The 18,688-nt window shown below is 45.4% G+C and overlaps 1 protein-coding gene across 4 annotated transcripts in view; it reads left to right on the forward strand.

The window, feature by feature from the left end:
• Positions 1-18,395, forward strand: part of FKBP15 (FKBP prolyl isomerase 15) — a 337,919-nt gene extending 319,524 nt beyond the window's left edge. For 2 of the 4 annotated variants that reach the window (XM_033960334.1, XM_033960336.1), the window contains 3 exons: positions 2,609-3,417; positions 16,646-16,757; positions 17,971-18,395. In XM_033960334.1, coding sequence (XP_033816225.1) covers positions 2,609-3,417; positions 16,646-16,757; positions 17,971-18,045 — 996 coding nt within the window. In that variant the 3' untranslated portion in view covers positions 18,046-18,395. The remainder of the gene's footprint in view (positions 1-2,608; positions 3,418-16,645; positions 16,758-17,970) is intronic. The other 2 variants (XM_033960335.1, XM_033960337.1) reach the window with 2 other exon arrangements.
• The last annotated feature ends 293 nt before the right edge of the window (positions 18,396-18,688 follow it).

Consider the following 18,688-nt stretch of genomic DNA (forward strand, 5'->3'; position numbering starts at 1 on the left):
TTAGATATGCATCACCATTGTATAGGCATCCCTAGCATCTGTTCAAAGTTAGAACTCCTATAAATGATAGGATCAATCTGATGTGCCCTCATGAGGTAGTTTTTTTATTTGCAAGTAGGAAAAGATCCCTGAAACAAATTGCTCATCACTGGAAAGGCCCTAATGGATTCCCCCTCCAGAAATTGGCCAAAGTACTACAACCATCGTCGCTCCCATCTCTTAAATATTCCCCCTCTCTACCCGGTACAAAATCAGATGTAAACTGCAACGAGAGATGGAGCAACCCCTTAACCCTTCCCAATACCTGGCGAGCATCCCCTTTCCAGACTCTCAACATCCACCTAGTGAACAGATTAGCGAGGGCCACTTCAGGGATCCCAAATCCCGTTCTCCTAAATAGCTCTCCAATAAGCCTTGTTCCACCTGCACCCACAGCTTTAATGGTACCACATGCCATTCAACCCCAGCCCGTAACTGCGCCACATGATAGTAATGCTCCAAATGAGGAATACCTAATTCTCCTTCCGCCTTAAACTTAATCATGGTAAACCGTGCCAACCTGGGTCTTCTCCCTCCCCAAATGAAACGCATCAAGCTTCTATGCCAACTCTGAAAATATTGCTTTAGGATTTCAATAGGCAAGACCTGAAAAAAATACAAAAACTTAGGTAGAATCATCATCCAGACTACCTCCATATGCCCCATCCAGGAAACATAGATAAGGATCTTACCTTTCATGATCAAATCAGTACAGTAGTAAAAACCTGCTTCTACAAACTTCAGCTTATACGTTCCCTATCATCTATCCTTGACACTGCAGCAATTACTACTCTAATTCACTCACTTGTCATCTCTCATCTTGATTATTGCAACTCTCTCTACAGTGGAATCCCTCAAAAAGAACTAAGACGACTACAACTTATACAAAATACGGCCATAAAACTTATATACAAATTAGGGAAATTTGATCATGTCACACCTCTCCTGAAAGAAGCTCATTGGCTACCCTTAACTCATCGCATCACATATAAAACAATCATGCTAGTTTTCAAAATCAAACTTACCAATCAACCTTCTTTTCTAGATAAACTTCTAATCCCTTTCTTTCCCTCACGGACCCTTAGATCGGCAGATCAGAACCTGCTTTCCATTCCCTCTATTAAGAAATTTTTCTACACCAGGAAAACCAACTTTTCTGTAGTCGCTCCTACTTTATGGAACGCATTGCCATCTCAAATCCGCCACGAGAAATCAATCGATAAATTTAAGACCAAATTAAAAACATTCTTATTTCAAGACGCGTTTTCTTGCTCTTGAATATAGTCTATTCTTAAACACTCCAACCGCTTTCATGAAGCGATCCCATTCCTAATGTTTTATCCTTCCCTTTTCCATTTCCTTTCTTTTTTTTATTTTTTATTTAACTTTTAACAATGTAACTTTTCCCTTCCCCGCTTTCTTCCTTACCATCACTATCTAGTATGTCCAGTTAAAGTCTGAATGTTCACAACCCCACTCCAAATATCTTATTTATTGTATTAGTTTTATCCTATCTTAATTTGTAAACCGACTAGATACTTGTTGATGGTCGGTATATTAAAATTTAATAAAATTTGAAACTAGAGAGAGGAGAAGTATTGCTGGGAAAGGAGAAGGGGTACTGCTGGATATGTGGAGCAGGCAAAGGAGAAGTGGTACTGCTGGACAGGGGGGAGGAGGGAAGGGGTACTGCTGGACAGGGGTAGAAGGGAAGGGGTACTGCTGGACAGGGCGGAGAAGAGGTGCTGCTGGAACTGGCAGAAAGGGAGGGAAAGGAAAGGTGCTACACACTGGAGCGGAGGGTGAGATGGTGCATAGGGAGAGAGCATGTTGGGTTGGGGGTGAGAAGGAGGGATGCCACTTGAGGGAAGAGGCAAGGATAGAGCGAAAGCGTGTAGGAGGCAGAAAGTGTTGAACTCATGGCGAGGGTGAGATGTATGGGGAGGACAGAAAGGAGGGAAGTAGAAATGTTACACTCTGGGGAAGGGGGAGAAGGCAAAGAGCGAAAAGTTGGACTCATGGAGAGAGAGAGAGAGATGTTGGTTGGGGGAGGGAAGGAGGACCAGAGGAGAAGTATGCAGGAGGAAGAGAGAGAAAAAAAAATGTTGGACTGGTGGAAGGGAGGGAGGGGTCTGGGTTTCTGTGACAAGAGGGAGTGAGCATCCTTCCTGCCTCTCCTTTTTTCTGGGGCCATTGTGGCTGACTATGGCAGACATGTCAGTAACACAGTTACTGGCAGGTCTACAATTATACCATCTGAAGAAAGGAAGTAACACCAGTGCTCTGAAATGAATATAATTAGACCTAAGCTCCCCCCAACCATCATCCCCCTTTACTGGCAGAGGGACAGCTCGCTTGTCTGAATTGTTTTGGCATGGACAATAGGGAATTGCTTGTCTTTTTCCCATTTAAAATTTGTTTCCCATAAAAATGCAGCTATGGATTTTAAAAAACCCACCAAAAAATCAATTTGTGCTGATCATTGAACAAAATACAGCAGCAGACCAAGAGACCTTTTGTTTGTTTTTTCTTGAACCACTAATCCTACTTTTCTTAATCTGTTCCTCAGACTGTAACCGTCCATCTGCTACACATGCCACCAGAGCAAGAGAAGCAAGAGAGCAGCAGTGAAGAGAATGAAGAGATGAACCTGGGGAAGAGGGTGGAAGAAAATGCTGAAGGGATACAGGAGGAGATTCCTCCTAAACTAGATGAAGAATTTCAGGCTGTTGTCAACAACGTTCAAACCCAGAGCAGTGAGCACCAGATAGAAACAGGGGACCTGGAACTGACTAGGACAGCAAGTACAGAAGAGGTGAATTTTCATAAGGCTCAAGCAGAAGACCCTTTTAAACAGGGGAGCTCAAAAGTGCAAGAGGAAGAGCCAGTCATTATTAAAACAGTTTTACCAATATCCCAAGAAATCCCAGAATCTTTCACTCAGATACTTGCTGCTGACATGGGATGTATAGGACAAACAGTGATGGAGGAGGCTCTGCACTTGGTGCTCTCTGAGCATAGTGAAGTACCTACAGAAAGTAGGACAATTCAGAATGAGGAAAATCTAGTACCCATAATTGAAGTAGTAATTAAGGAAGGAAGCATCTGTGATACCACAGCAAGCGTTGCTGAAGCACTATTATGGAACAATAAACAGGAGGATCAGGAAGAAAGGAAGGAAAAAGAGTTGGAAAAACAAGGAACAACTTCTCCATTGAAAAATAAGGAAGATACTGATAGTTGTAGTAAAGCAGAGGAGCCTATCTCTAAAAGAGACACAAGCTTGCTGGTTGTTCCAACACTGGATATGGCAGAGGTTAATGTAAACAAGGATGGAAGCTCTTCAGAATTGAAGGACAAACATAATTCCAGTCTCAGGTCAGTTGATAAAAGATTTGAAAATATGATAAATTTTATAGGATCACATTACCAAGATCACATTACCAAGTGTGTTGAAATGTGAATTTCCTTAAGGTAGGGGAAGGAAATTTGACTACTGTCTTAGCATGTGGACATTAAGGCCCGGATTCTGTATAGGACGGCCGGGAGGGATGACCTATACAGAATCGGGCCTACACTAACCCCGATTCTGAAACCGGTGTCCATGTTGCAGAAGCCGGTTACAGAATCTGGTTAGAGTAGACGCGATAGGTATGCCCCTGATCGCCGGCAGGAGGGTGCCCAACCCCTCCTGCTGGAAGACATCCCCCTCCGGATCCCCCCCCATGCTAACACCCCCCCCCGCCGCGCTCTCCCCGATGATCCCCCTAACCTCTCCCCCCCAAAACTAACCTCTTAATTGTTGGCCGGACGGGTCTTGCTGCCGTCCAGCCGGCAGGCCCGCCTCGTCGAAATGAGGTGGGCCTGCCCCTTCCCGGCCCATCTCCACTAAGCCTAAGGCCTGATTGGCCCAGGCTGTACAAGCCTGGACCAATCAGGCCTTAGGCTTATCGTGTCTGCCCATCCCCACTAAGCCTAATGTCTGATTGGCCCAGGCTCTAGGCGCCTGGGCCAATCAGGCCTTAGGCTTAGCGGGTCTGCCCATCCCCACTAAGCCTAAGGTCTGATTGGCCCAGGCTCTAGGCGCCTGGGCCAGTCAGGCCTTAGGCTTAGCAGGGATGGGCCGGGAAGGGGCGGGCCCGCCTCATTTCGACAAGGCGGACCTGCCGGCTCGACGGCAGCAAGACCCAGCCGGCCGGCCAACAATTAGAGGTTAGTTGGGGGAGGTTAGGGGGCTCATTGGGGAGTATTAGCGCGGTAGGGAGGGCGTTCTCTGGCAGAAGGGGTTTGGCACCCTCCTGCCGGCGATCGGGGTGTCGGGTGGGCAGCATTCCGGCAGGAGGGGTTGAGCACCCTCCTGCCGGCAATTGGGGTGGGGGGACAGGCGGCCACTATACTTATCGTGTCTACTCTAACCCGTATCGTGTAACTGTAACTTGCTGCGATAAGTATAACGGCTGCTTCTGCTTACAATGTAGGCCAGCATTTTGCTGGCCTATATTGTAAGCGTCTCTTCCTCTACTAGGGAGACGTGTAGGGCTGCCTTGGTTCGCCTAGGGCTCTTAGGCGAGCTTAGGCGGAGGTGCCTTCAATATAGGCGGCCTGCTCGGGGAGCATTTTTTTTTTTAAACGTGCATCCCGATTGGCTGATTAGACAGCTGTAGGACGCCTACAGCTGTCTAAAATCGGGACGCACTTTGCAGAATCAGGGCCTAAGTATTAATTTTCTATAAACAGGCTGAATTTGCCATATAAGAAAAGGTCATCATCTGGTGATGTCAACATGGGCCATTTCTTTCAGGATTCTGAAAGAATGAGAAGTCTTTCCAAACATGCTCAGGTTCCACTTAGTTCCTATTCCTTGTCTTTAGTATTCATGCTATCACTCAAACACACATCTAACTATCTGCTATGTTCAGGGATTCTCTTAGTATTTCCGAGAACTACATGAAAGAAGATAATTCAACCTCCAGAATCTGTTTTAGACAATAGCTCATCTTTCTGTGTCTTCATGCTGGCAAGTTTCAAGCACTACCCTAAGCAATATGACAAGACTATGCATGTAATAAAAGTCTGTCCTCACAGCATAGAAACATTGAACCTTCAGAACCTAAGAAACTCTAAATCTGTACTGTAACACTCTTCTACTCTTGTATGGTAAACCATCACAGAAACACTCAAACTCAGTTTTGTACCACCAGCATAGAAGCTCATGTATTGTAACTCCTTTACAGAAGCTCATATATTGCAACATCATTACAGAATCTCAGGTAAACCACTCTGAATTGGCTTCCCAGCCATTAGTAGCTGTATAAAAGCTTTCAATAAACAATAAGGAGCTCTGATTCTCCATATCATATTGCCCAAGGATTTGGGGAGAGGGCTCCATTCTCCATTTGTACATCTCTAATTCCAAGTCAGAGAACATTTATCCATTTAGAAGGAGCCCAACCCAGCATTGACCTTCCAGCTCAAGCTTGTCCTGGCCCATACAAAAGTTACTTAACATAACTCACCTGGTGCTCATCTGGCAAAAGAGGGGGCTTATATAAAAATGTTTGGGGGGGGTTTCCATACCTTGGCTCTCAAAACATTTCCCTTGGGTCCATCCAGAAGAGGCAGTTCCACTTGTTGTCCCTTCTTCCTTCTGCATCCTTAGCCCCTTCTCTAATTCTATCTCATTTTTATTGAATTTTTTCAACATACATTTAACATAACTTAACATTGTCACTATTTACAAAGCTATATTTCTATTTGGAAATAACTTTCTCCTGTTCTTATAACTGGAGATCTATTTTAATAGCTTTTGCCTCTATGAAGTAAAAGCAGTAATACTTATTTTCCCTTTAGGTTCAAACAATTTTTTATTGATGCAAACAACAGCAAAAGCAATGCAAAGGCACACAAATGGTGCACAGTATAAACAATGATGCATCATATACAATGTAACAAGCATGTGTAGAAGAATAATAGCAACAAAACAACCCCCCTAATCTACTCAGGGCAAGCGAGGCCAGAGGTGAGGAAAGGCACTCCGAGGCCTTGGACTCTGATGAGCTCTGAAGATGCCAACCCCCCCCCCACCTAACCCCACAGAACATACCCGTGACTAAGTGCCAGAACCTTTCAATACCCCCCACCTCCCCTCCCCAAGTCCCCCCATCCCTCCCCCCCCAGTGTTACTCTCCACCCCGCCCCACCATTGCTTACCATTGCTCTCTCAGCCCTACAAACTGAGCACCCAGATTAGGACACCCATCTTAAAACCTCACTGCGTCCCTTTGGATGCAAGGACTGCAGATATGGCTCCCAGATATTCAAGAACAGCATCTTTTGGTTCCTAGCCCTTCCGGCATTTCGCGCCTCCCAGGTGGCTAACTGATGCAACTGGTTCCGCCAATGCCAAAACGCCGGAGGGTTAGGGACCGTCCAGCACTGAAGAATACATTTCCTGGCCAGTAAGATCATCGTCCTACAGAGAGCCCGATGTCCCCTAGGCAAATGGCCAAAAGCCTCTGGCAAATTCAATACAAAGTGGGCCGGAGTACTATGCAAGACTCTACCAATTAACCCTGACATATAAGAAATGATGCACCTTCAGAAGCGCTGGATAATGTGGCAGGACCAAAAGGCATACCCCAATGTGTGACACCCCGTCCCACATTTATGACACAGCGGTGTTGGCAGACCTCCACTGTAATACAACTGTGTACGAGTATAATAAGCGCATAAGGTCACTCTATAATATGTTTCTCACAACCAAGCACATGGGGTTACCCCAGGGGTAGCCCTCAGTATATGGGCTACATTCCATTGTCCCAAATTAATCTGCAAGTCCTCCTCCCATTTACCCCGGATGAGATGGTAATCCTTAACTAGTTGTAATTCTTGCAAACTAGCATGAATGCTAGACACCGAGAGGGACACCCCCCTCCTCCCGAGCAAACAACTCCCGCAGCCTGGCCCCCAAATGCTTGTGCAATTGTGCTCTGTCGAGGGATCCCAAATAATGCTCCGCTTGATGACACGCGAACTGTGCTCCCCAGATCTCCCCCACCTTAGCCAGCAAATTTGCCCCCAAAAGATGTTCTAGTCAAGAAACTCCTCTCTCTTCCCATAATAAGTACTCCCGGGACTCCCCCACCCAGAGGAAAGGCTGGATTACCCCGCAAAGGCAATAGATCAATGACCGTTGAATCCCCAGGCCATTTGCAAGGTACAAAATAATACACTGGGACTATGGAATAATGCAAACACATCATAGGGAGCAAAAAAACTCACGTTCCATCTGAAGAGGTTATTTTCCCTTTAATTTCTCCTCCAAAACTCCTGAAGCATTTTGTTGTGTTATGTTCAGACTTACTGTATATCCCACCAAATCCTCACTTACTGGAGTTCTAGGCGGGTTACAAAAGTACTAGAAGCATGGTCTTAATACATATAGACTTAATCCATAGCTGCCAGACATATAAAAATTTAAATATATATCTGACAGAGGTGAAATTCAGTTACATTATTACTAATGTTTATAAGGATAGCTATCTTTCATGTTAGGTTTCTATGGTATTTTGTTGCAGTTTAAGGTGTCCTTGCCCTGAGTAGGCTTTAGTCTGTTTTCAAGAAGGCTTACGAGACAATGTAAGTCTTGCTGCTGTGTTTTGTATCAGTTGAATTCTTTTCATTGCTTTCATTGTGATTCCAGAGAGTATGCATTACAGTAATCTAGTGAAGACAGGATATCCTGTAATGTTGGTGGAAGAAATAGAAACATAGAAAATGGTGGCAGAAAAGGGCCATAGCCCATCGAGTCTGCCCATTCCAAGTGCCCGCCCCCCTGAATTTACTCCCCTAAAGATCCCACATGAGCATCCCATTTTCTCTTAAAATCCGTCACACTGCTTGCCTCAATCACCTGCAGTGGGAGCCTGTTCCAATGATCCACCACTCTTTCGGTGAAGAAGTACTTTCTGGAGTCACTATGAAACTTCCCTCCCCTGATTTTCAGCAGGTGCCCTCTGGTGGTCGAGGGTCCCACGAGACAGAAGATATCATCTTCCGACTCGATGCGACCCGTGATGTACTTGAACGTTTCAATCATGTCTCCCCTCTCTCTTCGTTCTTCAAGTGAGTACAGCCGCAATTCTTTTAGTCTTTCTTCGTTTGTCAGATCCTTGAGTCCCAAGACCATCCTGGTGGCCATTCGCTGAACCGACTCGATCCTCAGTATGTCCTTACGGTAGTGTGGTCTCCAGAATTGGACACAGTACTCCAAGTGAGGCCGCACCATGGATCTGTATAACGGCATGATGACTTCAGGTCTCCTGCTGACAAAACCTCTACGGATACAACCCATCATTTGTCTTGCCTTGGAGGAAGCCTTCTCTACCTGATTGGCAGCTTTCAAGTCGTCACTGATGATCACCCCTAGATCACACTCTGCCGTGGTCACAGCTAAGGTCTCACCATTTAGTGCATAAGTTCTGTGTGGATTTCTCTTGCCCAGGTGCATTACCTTGCATTTTTTAGCATTGAAGCCCAGCTGCCAAGTCGTTGACCATCGTTCCAGCAGCAGTAGGTCCTGTGTCATATTGTCAGGTAACAAGCTTTTGCCAACTATGTTGCAAATTTTGGCGTCGTCGGCAAACGGTGATACCTTTCCTCTAAGTCCATGCGCCATATCACTTATGAATAAGTTGAATAGAATCGGGCCCAAGACCGAGCCCTGCAGCACTCCACTGAGCACGTCCGACGCTTCTGATGGGGTACCGTTCACCACCACCCTCTGTAGTCTAACACTTAGCCAGTCTCCAACCCATGTAGTTAGAGTGTCCCCCAATCCTGTCGATTTCAGCTTGTTCAATAACCTTCGGTGTGGGACGCTATCAAATGCTTTGCTGAAGTCCAAATATACCACGTCCAGTGATTCTCCGGCATCCAGTTGTCTAGTAACCCAGTCAGAAAAGCTAATGAGATTGGACTGGCAGGATCTTCCCTGGGTGAACCCGTGTTGGTGGGGATCACGTAGGTTTCCTTCATCCAGGATTATGTCAAGATTTTGTTTGATCAGAGTTTCCATGAGCTTACACACTATAGACGTGAGACTCACTGGCCTGTAGTTTGCTGTCTCTGTTTTGCAGCCTTTTTTGTGGAGTGGGATTACGTTGGCGGTTTTCCAGTCCAAGGGGACTTTTCCTGTGCGTAAAGAAAGGTTGAAAAGCGCAGATAGTGGTTCCTCCAGGACTTCACTTAACTCCCTGAGCACCCTGGGGTGTAGGTTGTCTGGCCCCATGGCTTTGTTTACTCTGAGTCTCGATAGTTCGTTGTAGACGCTACTGGGCGTGAATTCGAAGTCTTGAAACGGGTCTTTCTGGTTATCTCCCGTCTGAATCTGTGGACCATCTCCCGGTGCTTCACATGTGAAGACTGAGCAGAAGTAATCGTTTAGCAGTTCTGCCTTGGCAGAATCTGATTCTGCAAAGTTACCGTCTGATTGCTTCAGGCGTTCAATCCCATCTTTGTTTTTTTTCCTGTCACTAATATAGCTGAAAAAAGATTTATCCCCTTTCTTAATGTTCCATGCTAGCTCTTCCTCCATTCGGAGTTTGACCTCTCTGACTATTATTTTGACAGCTTTAGATCTCTCTAGATAGTCCTCTTTCGCCTCCTGGTTTCCTGAATGTTTGTAGGTGATAAATGCTTCTTTTTTCTTTTTAACTAGGTCTGAAATTTCCTTGGTGAACCATTGAGGTCTTTTGTTTCTCCTGCGTTTACTTATTGTTTTTATGTGGCGGGTTGTTGCTTCATGTAGGATGGATTTCAGAGTTGACCACATATCCTCTACATTTTCAGTTTTTGCATGTTTATGTAGTTCTTGATGGACAAAAACTCCCATGCTTTTGAAGTCTGTGCCTCTAAAGTTCAGAACCCTCGTTGCCGTGCTTGTCCTAGAGAAGCCTTTCCTGAGGTTTAGCCTTATCATATTATGGTCGCTGGAGGCCAGTGTATCACCCACTGAGACCTCCGAGACACTATCTCCGTTGGTGAGTACTAGGTCCAGTATCGCCTGGTCCCTGGTGGGCTCCAATACCATTTGCTTGAGACGTGCACCCTTTATGGATGTTAGAATTCTATTGCTGCTACATGTAGTCGCGGAGAGTGTGTTCCAATCTACATCTGGCATGTTGAAGTCTCCTAGTATTACTGTATCCCCACGCAGTGTGATGTTTTCTATGTCCTCTATTAATTCCATGTCTTTGTCTTCCTGTTGTTTGGGAGGTCTGTAGATCACACCAAGGTATAGGCATTTTTCATACCCTCTGGCCAGATTCACCCAGAGGGATTCCCCGGTGTATCTAACATCTGTGATTCTAGTAGTTTTGATGCATTCTTTGGTGTACAGTGCTACACCTCCTCCCAATTTACCCTCTCTGTCGCAATGAAGTAAATTGTATCCCGATATAACCATATCCCACCCATGCGAGTCCGTGAACCAGGTTTCGGATATCGCTATCACATCTAGATCGGCGTTTATTATTTCAGTCTCTAATTCTAGAATTTTATTGCCCAAGCTGTGTGCATTAACATACATAGCCCTCCATATCTGTGAAGAGATACCCTTATGAGATTGTGCGTCTCCTAAATTATCATTGATAATATTTCCTGACTTATTGTGGATATCATTGGTACCTACCTCAGATTCAGAAGTGCGACATGCCTCCCCAGGATGGTTCTTTACTGCTCTGGGATATAAGTATGTATCCTCCCCCAACTTACCTAGTTTAAAGCCCTATGGAGTAGGCGGGCCAGTCAATGTCCAAATACGTTCTTACCTCTCCTGGTTAGGTGGAGTCCGTCTGGTCCTAGTAGTCCCTGGAGTTTCTCGCCGTGGTCTAAGAATCCAAAGTTCATCTCTGCACACCATTCGCGGAGCCATTCGTTAGTCTGATGGATACGCTCTTCTCTAGCTCTGCCTTTGTTTCTTACTGGGAGAATTGATGAGAAGACCACCTGCGCTCCTATCTGCTTCAATTTCTTTCCCAGCGCTCCGAAGTCTCTTGGAATGTTCTCTGTGGTATTCCTAGCAGTGTCGTTCGTACCTACATGGATGAGAAACATAGGAAAATGATCGTTAGGTTTTAGGAGTTTATCTAGACTGGTGGTGATATCCCGGATCCTGGCTCCAGGGAGACAGCAGACCTCTCTTGTCTGCAAATTAGGCCTGCAAATTGGTCCCTCGGTGCCCCTTAGCATGGAGTCTCCAATGACTATTACTCTTCGTTCCTTCCGGGGGGGGGGTCGGTCTGCAGGCCCTGGATTCGAAGTTGTGAGCTGGGTGTCTTCGTGAGCCCCTTCTGCTATTTCCTCGGAGGTTCCTTCTTGTAAGATCTGGAATCTGTTTCTAAGAGTGAGATGTGGTATTGTTGTAGAAGTATCCTGTTGGCGAGAAAAAGAAGAAGAACAAAGTGAGAATGAGGTGGGTTTCTTTTGCTTGCCTGTAGAGGAGGTGACCAGTTGCCAAGGACCGGCGTCACCGATCATCTCCTGTACTCCAATCGTTGTATTTAGGGCTGTAGTTTTGGGCGTGTCGAGAATGGACCTGTCGTGGGTTCTCTCTGCGATGTGTGACAGTTCCAGGATGGCATCGTCGATGAAGGTCTCGTCTTCCCTGATGCTCCTCAGGCGTTTAACCTCCTCCCTGAGGTTAAGCAGTTCTTGTAAGATATCCTCGTCTAAGTTTCCTTCTCCCAACTCCTCTGTCTGTGTATAGACTGTAGTGTACCCTGGGAGGGGGGAGGGGGATGGTCTCGGTCTGCACAGAGACCTCTACCTTTTGCTCCGTGTCACCTTCCTCCTTCTGAGTACAGACCTTGGCCATCCCCTGGGCCCCTCCGGATGCAGGAGCGTTGGTCTTGATAGTAGCTTTGGTATTCCGTGTCCTCCCTGCCATTTCCAAGTTTGAGAGATATATCACTGTAAAGAGAAAGGTTGAGATGTCAGAGAGTATATAAGGAAAAAGAGGAAGAAAATTATTATTATTTTTTTTAATTTATAAAGGGTCTGAGAGGTTCAAGGGAGGATTAAGTATCTGACTGAGAGTGTAAGAAAAGTGTATGGGTGTGAGAAGAAAAGAAGAAAAGAGGAAGAGTGTGTTTGATCGAGTAGGAGAGTGAAAAGTTTAGGTAAAGCCTTGTTTTAGTCCCTTCTTAAGGCCCTTTGCAAAGGCGCTCTCGCCTTTGCCGCTCGCCTTCGCCGCACGCCGAACGGCTGCGCGCCGTTGGCTCGCCTCCTTTTATGGAGGGGCCCGGCGCCTACTGCTGATGCGGTGGGGGTGGGCGGAGCTACTCACGCTGCTACCCCGATGCTGTTTGTAGTATTTGCCGCTCGCCTTGCCTTGCGCCTCACAGCCCTCTCCTGCCTCGTGCGCTGCTCGCTGAGCTTTTCCTGCCTCTCGCAGCAGTAACTTCTATAGGGTAGCAAACGATTTTCTGACTAGGTTGTTTACATGGTCATCTAGGCTCAGTGAGATATCTAGGATGACTTCCAGGACTTTTGTGGTATTTGTTGACTCTGATACTGTTTGTTAAATTAGCAGGTGGGATTAGGTGAATATGGTGTCCAAACCTTTTTTTTTTTTTTTGGGGGGGGGAGGGTCTGTGTTTTGACTTAGACTGTATTTTGCTGCCCAGTTTTGTATGCTACTTATCTCTCTAGTTACTTTGATGCTCGGGATTTCTCTGTTCGGATCAGCAGGGACTAAAAGAAACATAGAAACATAGAAACATAGAAATAGACGGCAGATAAGGGCCACAGCCCATCTAGTCTGCCCACCCTAATGACCCTCCCCTACCTTTCTCTGTGAATAGATCCCACGTGTCTATCCCATTTGGCCTTAAAATCAGGCACGCTGCTGGCCTCAATCACCTGTAGTGGAAGACTGTTCCAGCGATCAACCACTCTTTCAGTGAAAAAGAATTTCCTGGTGTCACCTCGTAGTTTCCCGCCCCTGATTTTCAACGGATGCCCTCTTGTTGTCGTGGGACCCTTGAAAAAGAAGATATCTTCCTCCGCCTCGATGCGGCCCGTAAGATACTTGAACGTCTCGATCATGTCTCCCCTCTCTCTGCGCTCCTCGAGCGAGTATAGCTGTAATTTGTCAAGCCGTTCTTCATATGGAAGATCCTTGAGTCCCGAGACCATCCGGGTGGCCATTCTCTGCACCGACTCCAGTCTCAGCACATCCTTGCGATAATGTGGCCTCCAAAATTGCACACAGTATTCCAGGTGGGGCCTCACCATGGATCTATACAATGGCATAATGACTTCCCTCTTACGGCTGACGAAACCCCTTCGTATGCAACCCATTATTTGTCTTGCCTTGGATGAAGCCTGCTCCACTTGATTGGCAGACTTCATGTCCTCACTGACAATCACCCCCAAGTCTCGTTCTGCTACCGTTTTTGCTAGGATCTCGCCATTAAGGGTATAAGACTTGCATGGATTTTGGCTGCCCAGGTGCATAATTTTGCATTTTTTGGCATTGAAGTTGAGTTGCCATGTCCTAGACCAGCGCTCCAGCAGGAGTAGGTCGTGCATCATGTTGTCGGGCACTGAATCTTTGTCTGTTGTGCATTTGCCCACTACATTACTTAGTTTGGCGTCATCGGCGAATAATGTTATTTTACCTCGAAGCCCTTCTGCCAAGTCCCTTATAAAGATGTTGAATAGGATTGGGCCCAAGACTGAGCCCTGTGGCACTCCACTGATCACCTCCGTCATTTCGGAGGGGGTGCCATTCACCACCACCCTTTGAAGCCTACCTCCAAGCCAGTTCCCAACCCATTGCGTCAATGTGTCACCTAATCCTATAGAACTCATCTTGCCCAGCAACCTGCGGTGTGGTACGCTATCGAATGCTTTGCTAAAGTCCAGGTACACGATGTCCAGGGACTCCCCAATATCCAGCTTCTCCGTCACCCAATCAAAGAAGCTGATCAGGTTGGATTGGCATGATCTCCCCTTAGTAAATCCATGTTGTCGAGGATCCCGACATTGATGGACATTGATGGCTTAGAAGAGCCATTCTCCAGAATCCAAGTCTATTGAAGTTAGTGTGGTTGTGTAAATGTTGTATAGTAGTGGTGAAATGGGAGTGGAGACCAGTAGTCTGAGTATTTGTAATCCTTTATTACTCTATATCAGGGGTCTCAAAGTCCCTCCTTGAGGGCCACAATCCAGTCGGGTTTTCAGGATTTCCCCAATAAATATGCATGAGATCTATGTGCATGCACTGCTTTTAATGCATATTCATTGGGGAAATCCTGAAAACTTGACTGGATTGCAGCCAAGGAGGGATTTTGAGGTCCCTGCTCTATATCATCTGTTTCCAGTGCAATCGGGATGGTATTCTGAACCAAGGGTCATGCATCTGCTCCTGCGAGTCCATTGCAGGAGATACTAATTACTATTTACCTCCTCCTCCCTGCTCTTCTTCCCCCAGTCAGTTATTTCTTCTGCAAGCGAGCCTGCAGGACCAACTTTGACCTGCTTGGTCTTTTTTGGTTTTCTAATATTTTTTGCAGGATTTTGTGTTCCTGTTCAGTTCCAGTGATTGCCTACCCTGTGTGAGAGGAGTAGACTTCAGTCTGCAGCTGGACAGGTGGATCCTGTGAGGACCTGCTGAGCCATCCTACTTGAACTGTGGAGCTCGAGGGTTTCCCTTGCTGTTTACTCACTGCATGACTTGATTAGGAGTGCTAGTGCAGGCTGTAGGGGCACCAATTGCGTTTCTTCAGAATGCACACATAGTCGGCTGTACTTTCCTCCCCCATCTTCGCAGCGTTTGAAGGTCCACGGGGTTGAGCCTCAGTCTGGCTCTGGACTGACTGTCAGCAGAAGAGGCAGCTGTGGCAAGCTGTAGCACATCTTCTCAGCATCTGGCCTGTGAGTAGGGCTAACAGCCCACAGGACAGTTTGAGCACCAAATTCTGGTTTTAAGATTATATTTCATTGTAGCCTTGTTTCCCCATCCCAGAAATTCTAAAATCACTGGGTTTTTGGTCCTCGTTGGAGTTAGTCATTTTTTTCAGAAGGAAACCCGAGCAGCGGCCATCTTGAATTTTTCCTGATTTGAATTTTAAGTTATCAAACTTCTTCAAAAAACCTCATTTTTTTTATTCTAACCATCAGGGATGGAGTCCTTGTGCTCCATTTACATGAATTCATGCAAAGTTTATGCCCGAAAAGCACCTTTATGCCACATGTTATGCAGTGCATGCTGGGGAGGCAAAAACCTCTGGTTCAGCCTCTGACCAGTGCTGCCAAATGACTATTAGGATGGTTGGGGGACAATTTTACCCTCCTGGGGTCCAGTAATGTGGCGCCAGTACCTAATAAAGATTCTGATGACCCCAAAGTGAAAAGAAAGCGCTCTAACCCTCCTCTTGAAGGAGGTTCTCGGTCCTCTATACCCTTACACCTGAACTTGCTCTGGCAAGCTTATGTCAGCGGCGCTGGTGAGCCTTCTGGGTCAGCTGGTGAGCCACTTCCTGCACAGCCTCCCAGTATTCCAACTTCTGCTTTTCCATGGAGGCCCCTTAACACAAAGTAACTTTACAGCTAGTGGAGCACCAATAGTGGTGATGCCCTATCCTAAGGTCTACCTTTCACAGATGCCAAATTCTGCCCATCCTGTAATCTCTGGAGCAAAAATACTATTGCAATATCATTTAAGTGGCTGAGAACCATGAACTATGCCACTGGGTCCTGCATGCTCAGGAAAGGCTATGGTTAACATAAGCTGTCCAAGATCTGCCCCCTTTTCCTTCTGCATTCAAATCTGCAGTTCAGACCATGATTGTTTCATGTTCAGGCAGGAAGAAGAAAGGCTACACTAGTCCTTACTCACACATTTCCGTTTGCAAGCTAACCAAAGCTGCTTCTATGCTTTATACTCATGTCCTATGCTTAGCAGACTCCTCTACTTTTGCCTTTTAGGTTCACACTCAGCTCCCTTATTCAAACCTAATCCTGAAATTTGCTTGACAACCCTACCCCCCCAGTTTCTTATTAACTACTGTCACTGTGTAAAAGAGGGCTGCTGGCTGATCCAGCAGATTGGTATTTTTATCATGAATATACTGATTAGAGAATGACATGGGGACAAATTTTTCCCCGTCTCCACAGGAACTCATTTTCCCATACCGTCCCAGGAAGTTCTTTTCCTGTCCCTGCCCCATTCCTGCAAACTCTGTCCTCATCTGCACAAGCCTCAAACACTTTAAAATCATGTATTCGAGGTTTGTGCAGTTAAGGCTGAGCTTACAGGAATGGGACAGGGACAAAACTCAACGGGGCGGAATGGGGAAATTGAGTTCCTGCAGGGATAAATTTGTCCCCGTGTCATTCTCTAATACTGATTTCTGATCAAGCAATCTTAGAATATGACCTTTAATTTTTAAGCAACATTAGATCAATAGGCTAACAAGAGAGTCATAGCTTGCACCCTATTGGATCACAAGAGTGAATCACAAATCATTCAGCCAGTCTCTACTCTATAATGCCGGTACACACTTCATTCTTATGTGACCCTTTTTATATTTTTCTTTAGTGAATTTGAGGATGAACATGATAGTGAGGGCTTGTTTAAAATGGCACCACCTACACTGCTGAAGTTAGACGCTCCTTCCAGACTAGAGGAGGAAGAAGAGGACGAGGAGGTGGTATGGCTCAATGCTTGCTTCTGTTATGTTTTTTTACAATATAATAATAATAACAGCTTATATACCGCAATACCGTGAAGTTCTATGCAATTTACAGAAGATTAAGCAAAGGTAACAAATTGATTGAGGGGAGGAAAAAAGAGAATTAATAGGACAGGAAATTCATTGTTGAGGAGAGAGTGATCAATAGGATAAGTTAATCGCTATAGAGGGGAGAGAAAAGAGAGGATCAGTTGTCTAGATGCTTTAGGAACAAGTGTGTTTTTAGACGTTTCCTAAATTCCTCATAAGTAGTGGGCGAAAGCAATTGTTCTAGGTCTTTACCCCATGATGCTGCTTGGTGTGAGAGAAGGTGTTCATGGTGTTTTTTCAGTTTACAACCTGTCACTGGGGGGGAAACGAAATTGGAATGTGACTTGCACATTAAAAATACAGGTTCTCTAGTACTTTCTACCTTGCCATAAACTAAGACGTTTGTTGGGAAGTTATACAGCACTTTAGCTACCAAAATGTTCTGAGAGGCAGAATGCAGTTCTCTACCATTTGAAATGCTGCTTTAAGAGATCATCTGGCCATCTCTCATATTTAAGAATCAAAGTAAAATTGAGAGGGGGAGAGCACAATTGCATTGATTCTCATGCAGATATTAGACTGATATGTACAAACAGTGACAACCACACATAGCTGAAGGACTGTTGACAATACATGTCATGTATAGAAAAACCCCACACCCTAAAAAGATTTAAAGGTAGAGGAAGGCCTGTGAATAAAGCCAGAAGTGAGAGAAAGCCAAGAACATCTGTTCTTTACCTTGGACAAACATGGATTATAAATGATAAACTAATGTGTACTCCTAGTTTGTCTAAAATTAGTGTACCTCTGTCTAAAAGTGGATTCAGTATAAGGACACCAGTAGGAGATGGTGACATTACATGGGGACATTCATCAGTTATTGTGCTGTTTGCTATGACTGTGGGGAGAGCTCAGTTAGATTCTCTATGTGCTTTCCCAATCAGCTAGATCTGACTTATTTTAGCATTTTTATATCCTTACAACTTACACTGTAGTTGTTAGAGCCTTTAGCTTTATTGGACAAGTTTGCAAGCTTTATTGGAAACTTGCAAGGGACCGCTCTTAGGAGGATGAAGGTCCCACAAATATTTGTAAGCAATTGAATATCAAATACTAATGCCTTCTCTTTTGTTGCCTTCAGAGTATGAAAGGTCGACCTTCTGCTCCTATCTTCAGTGATGACGACGATGATGATGACTTGGACTGGCTGGGGTGAAGATTCATGAAGCTGATGACAAGACACCAAATGCTGTGGGACACATTTTGCATTTGGCTGCCACAAATGAAAACTCACAGCTTTTTTGTGAATGACTCTGTAGGGCAACAATTCCCAAACCTGTACTAGGAGAATCCCAGCAGGTTTTCCTTATATCTGACTGGCTGGGGTTACCCCAGTGCAGGTATAAGAATCACCAGTGTAGGGCAGTAGTGCTGCTGTATGTCTGCCTGAACTCTGTATCAGTATCCCAGAGAGGTAAAGGGGTATTAATGCACATGTTATGGCACTAATTTGTTAATCTAAAGGTTATTTTTTAACCAGAGTAAATAAATGATTCATATAAGTAACTAGACTGAGTGTGTGTGGCTGTATTAAGGATGGTACAAAGCCCGATGAGCTGTTCTGCTTGTTAGAGACTGGTGCACTCTAGGGTTTATATATGGTAGAACTGTTTATCTTGCATTACAACAGCTGGAAAAGTACAGGCAGTTCAAGTCTTCTGAATCCCACTCCTCGGCTGCCAACATCTCTTCTGAACAGTTCAGTCCCACATCAGCTACTACTACTATTATTTCTGTAGCACTGAAGGGTGCATGCATTAGACAATCACTTCACAGAAGACCTCCACAAACTTGGTTGG

Source organism: Geotrypetes seraphini, chromosome 10 (assembly GCF_902459505.1).
Source record: "Geotrypetes seraphini chromosome 10, aGeoSer1.1, whole genome shotgun sequence".
Classification (NCBI taxonomy): Eukaryota; Metazoa; Chordata; class Amphibia; order Gymnophiona; family Dermophiidae; genus Geotrypetes; species Geotrypetes seraphini.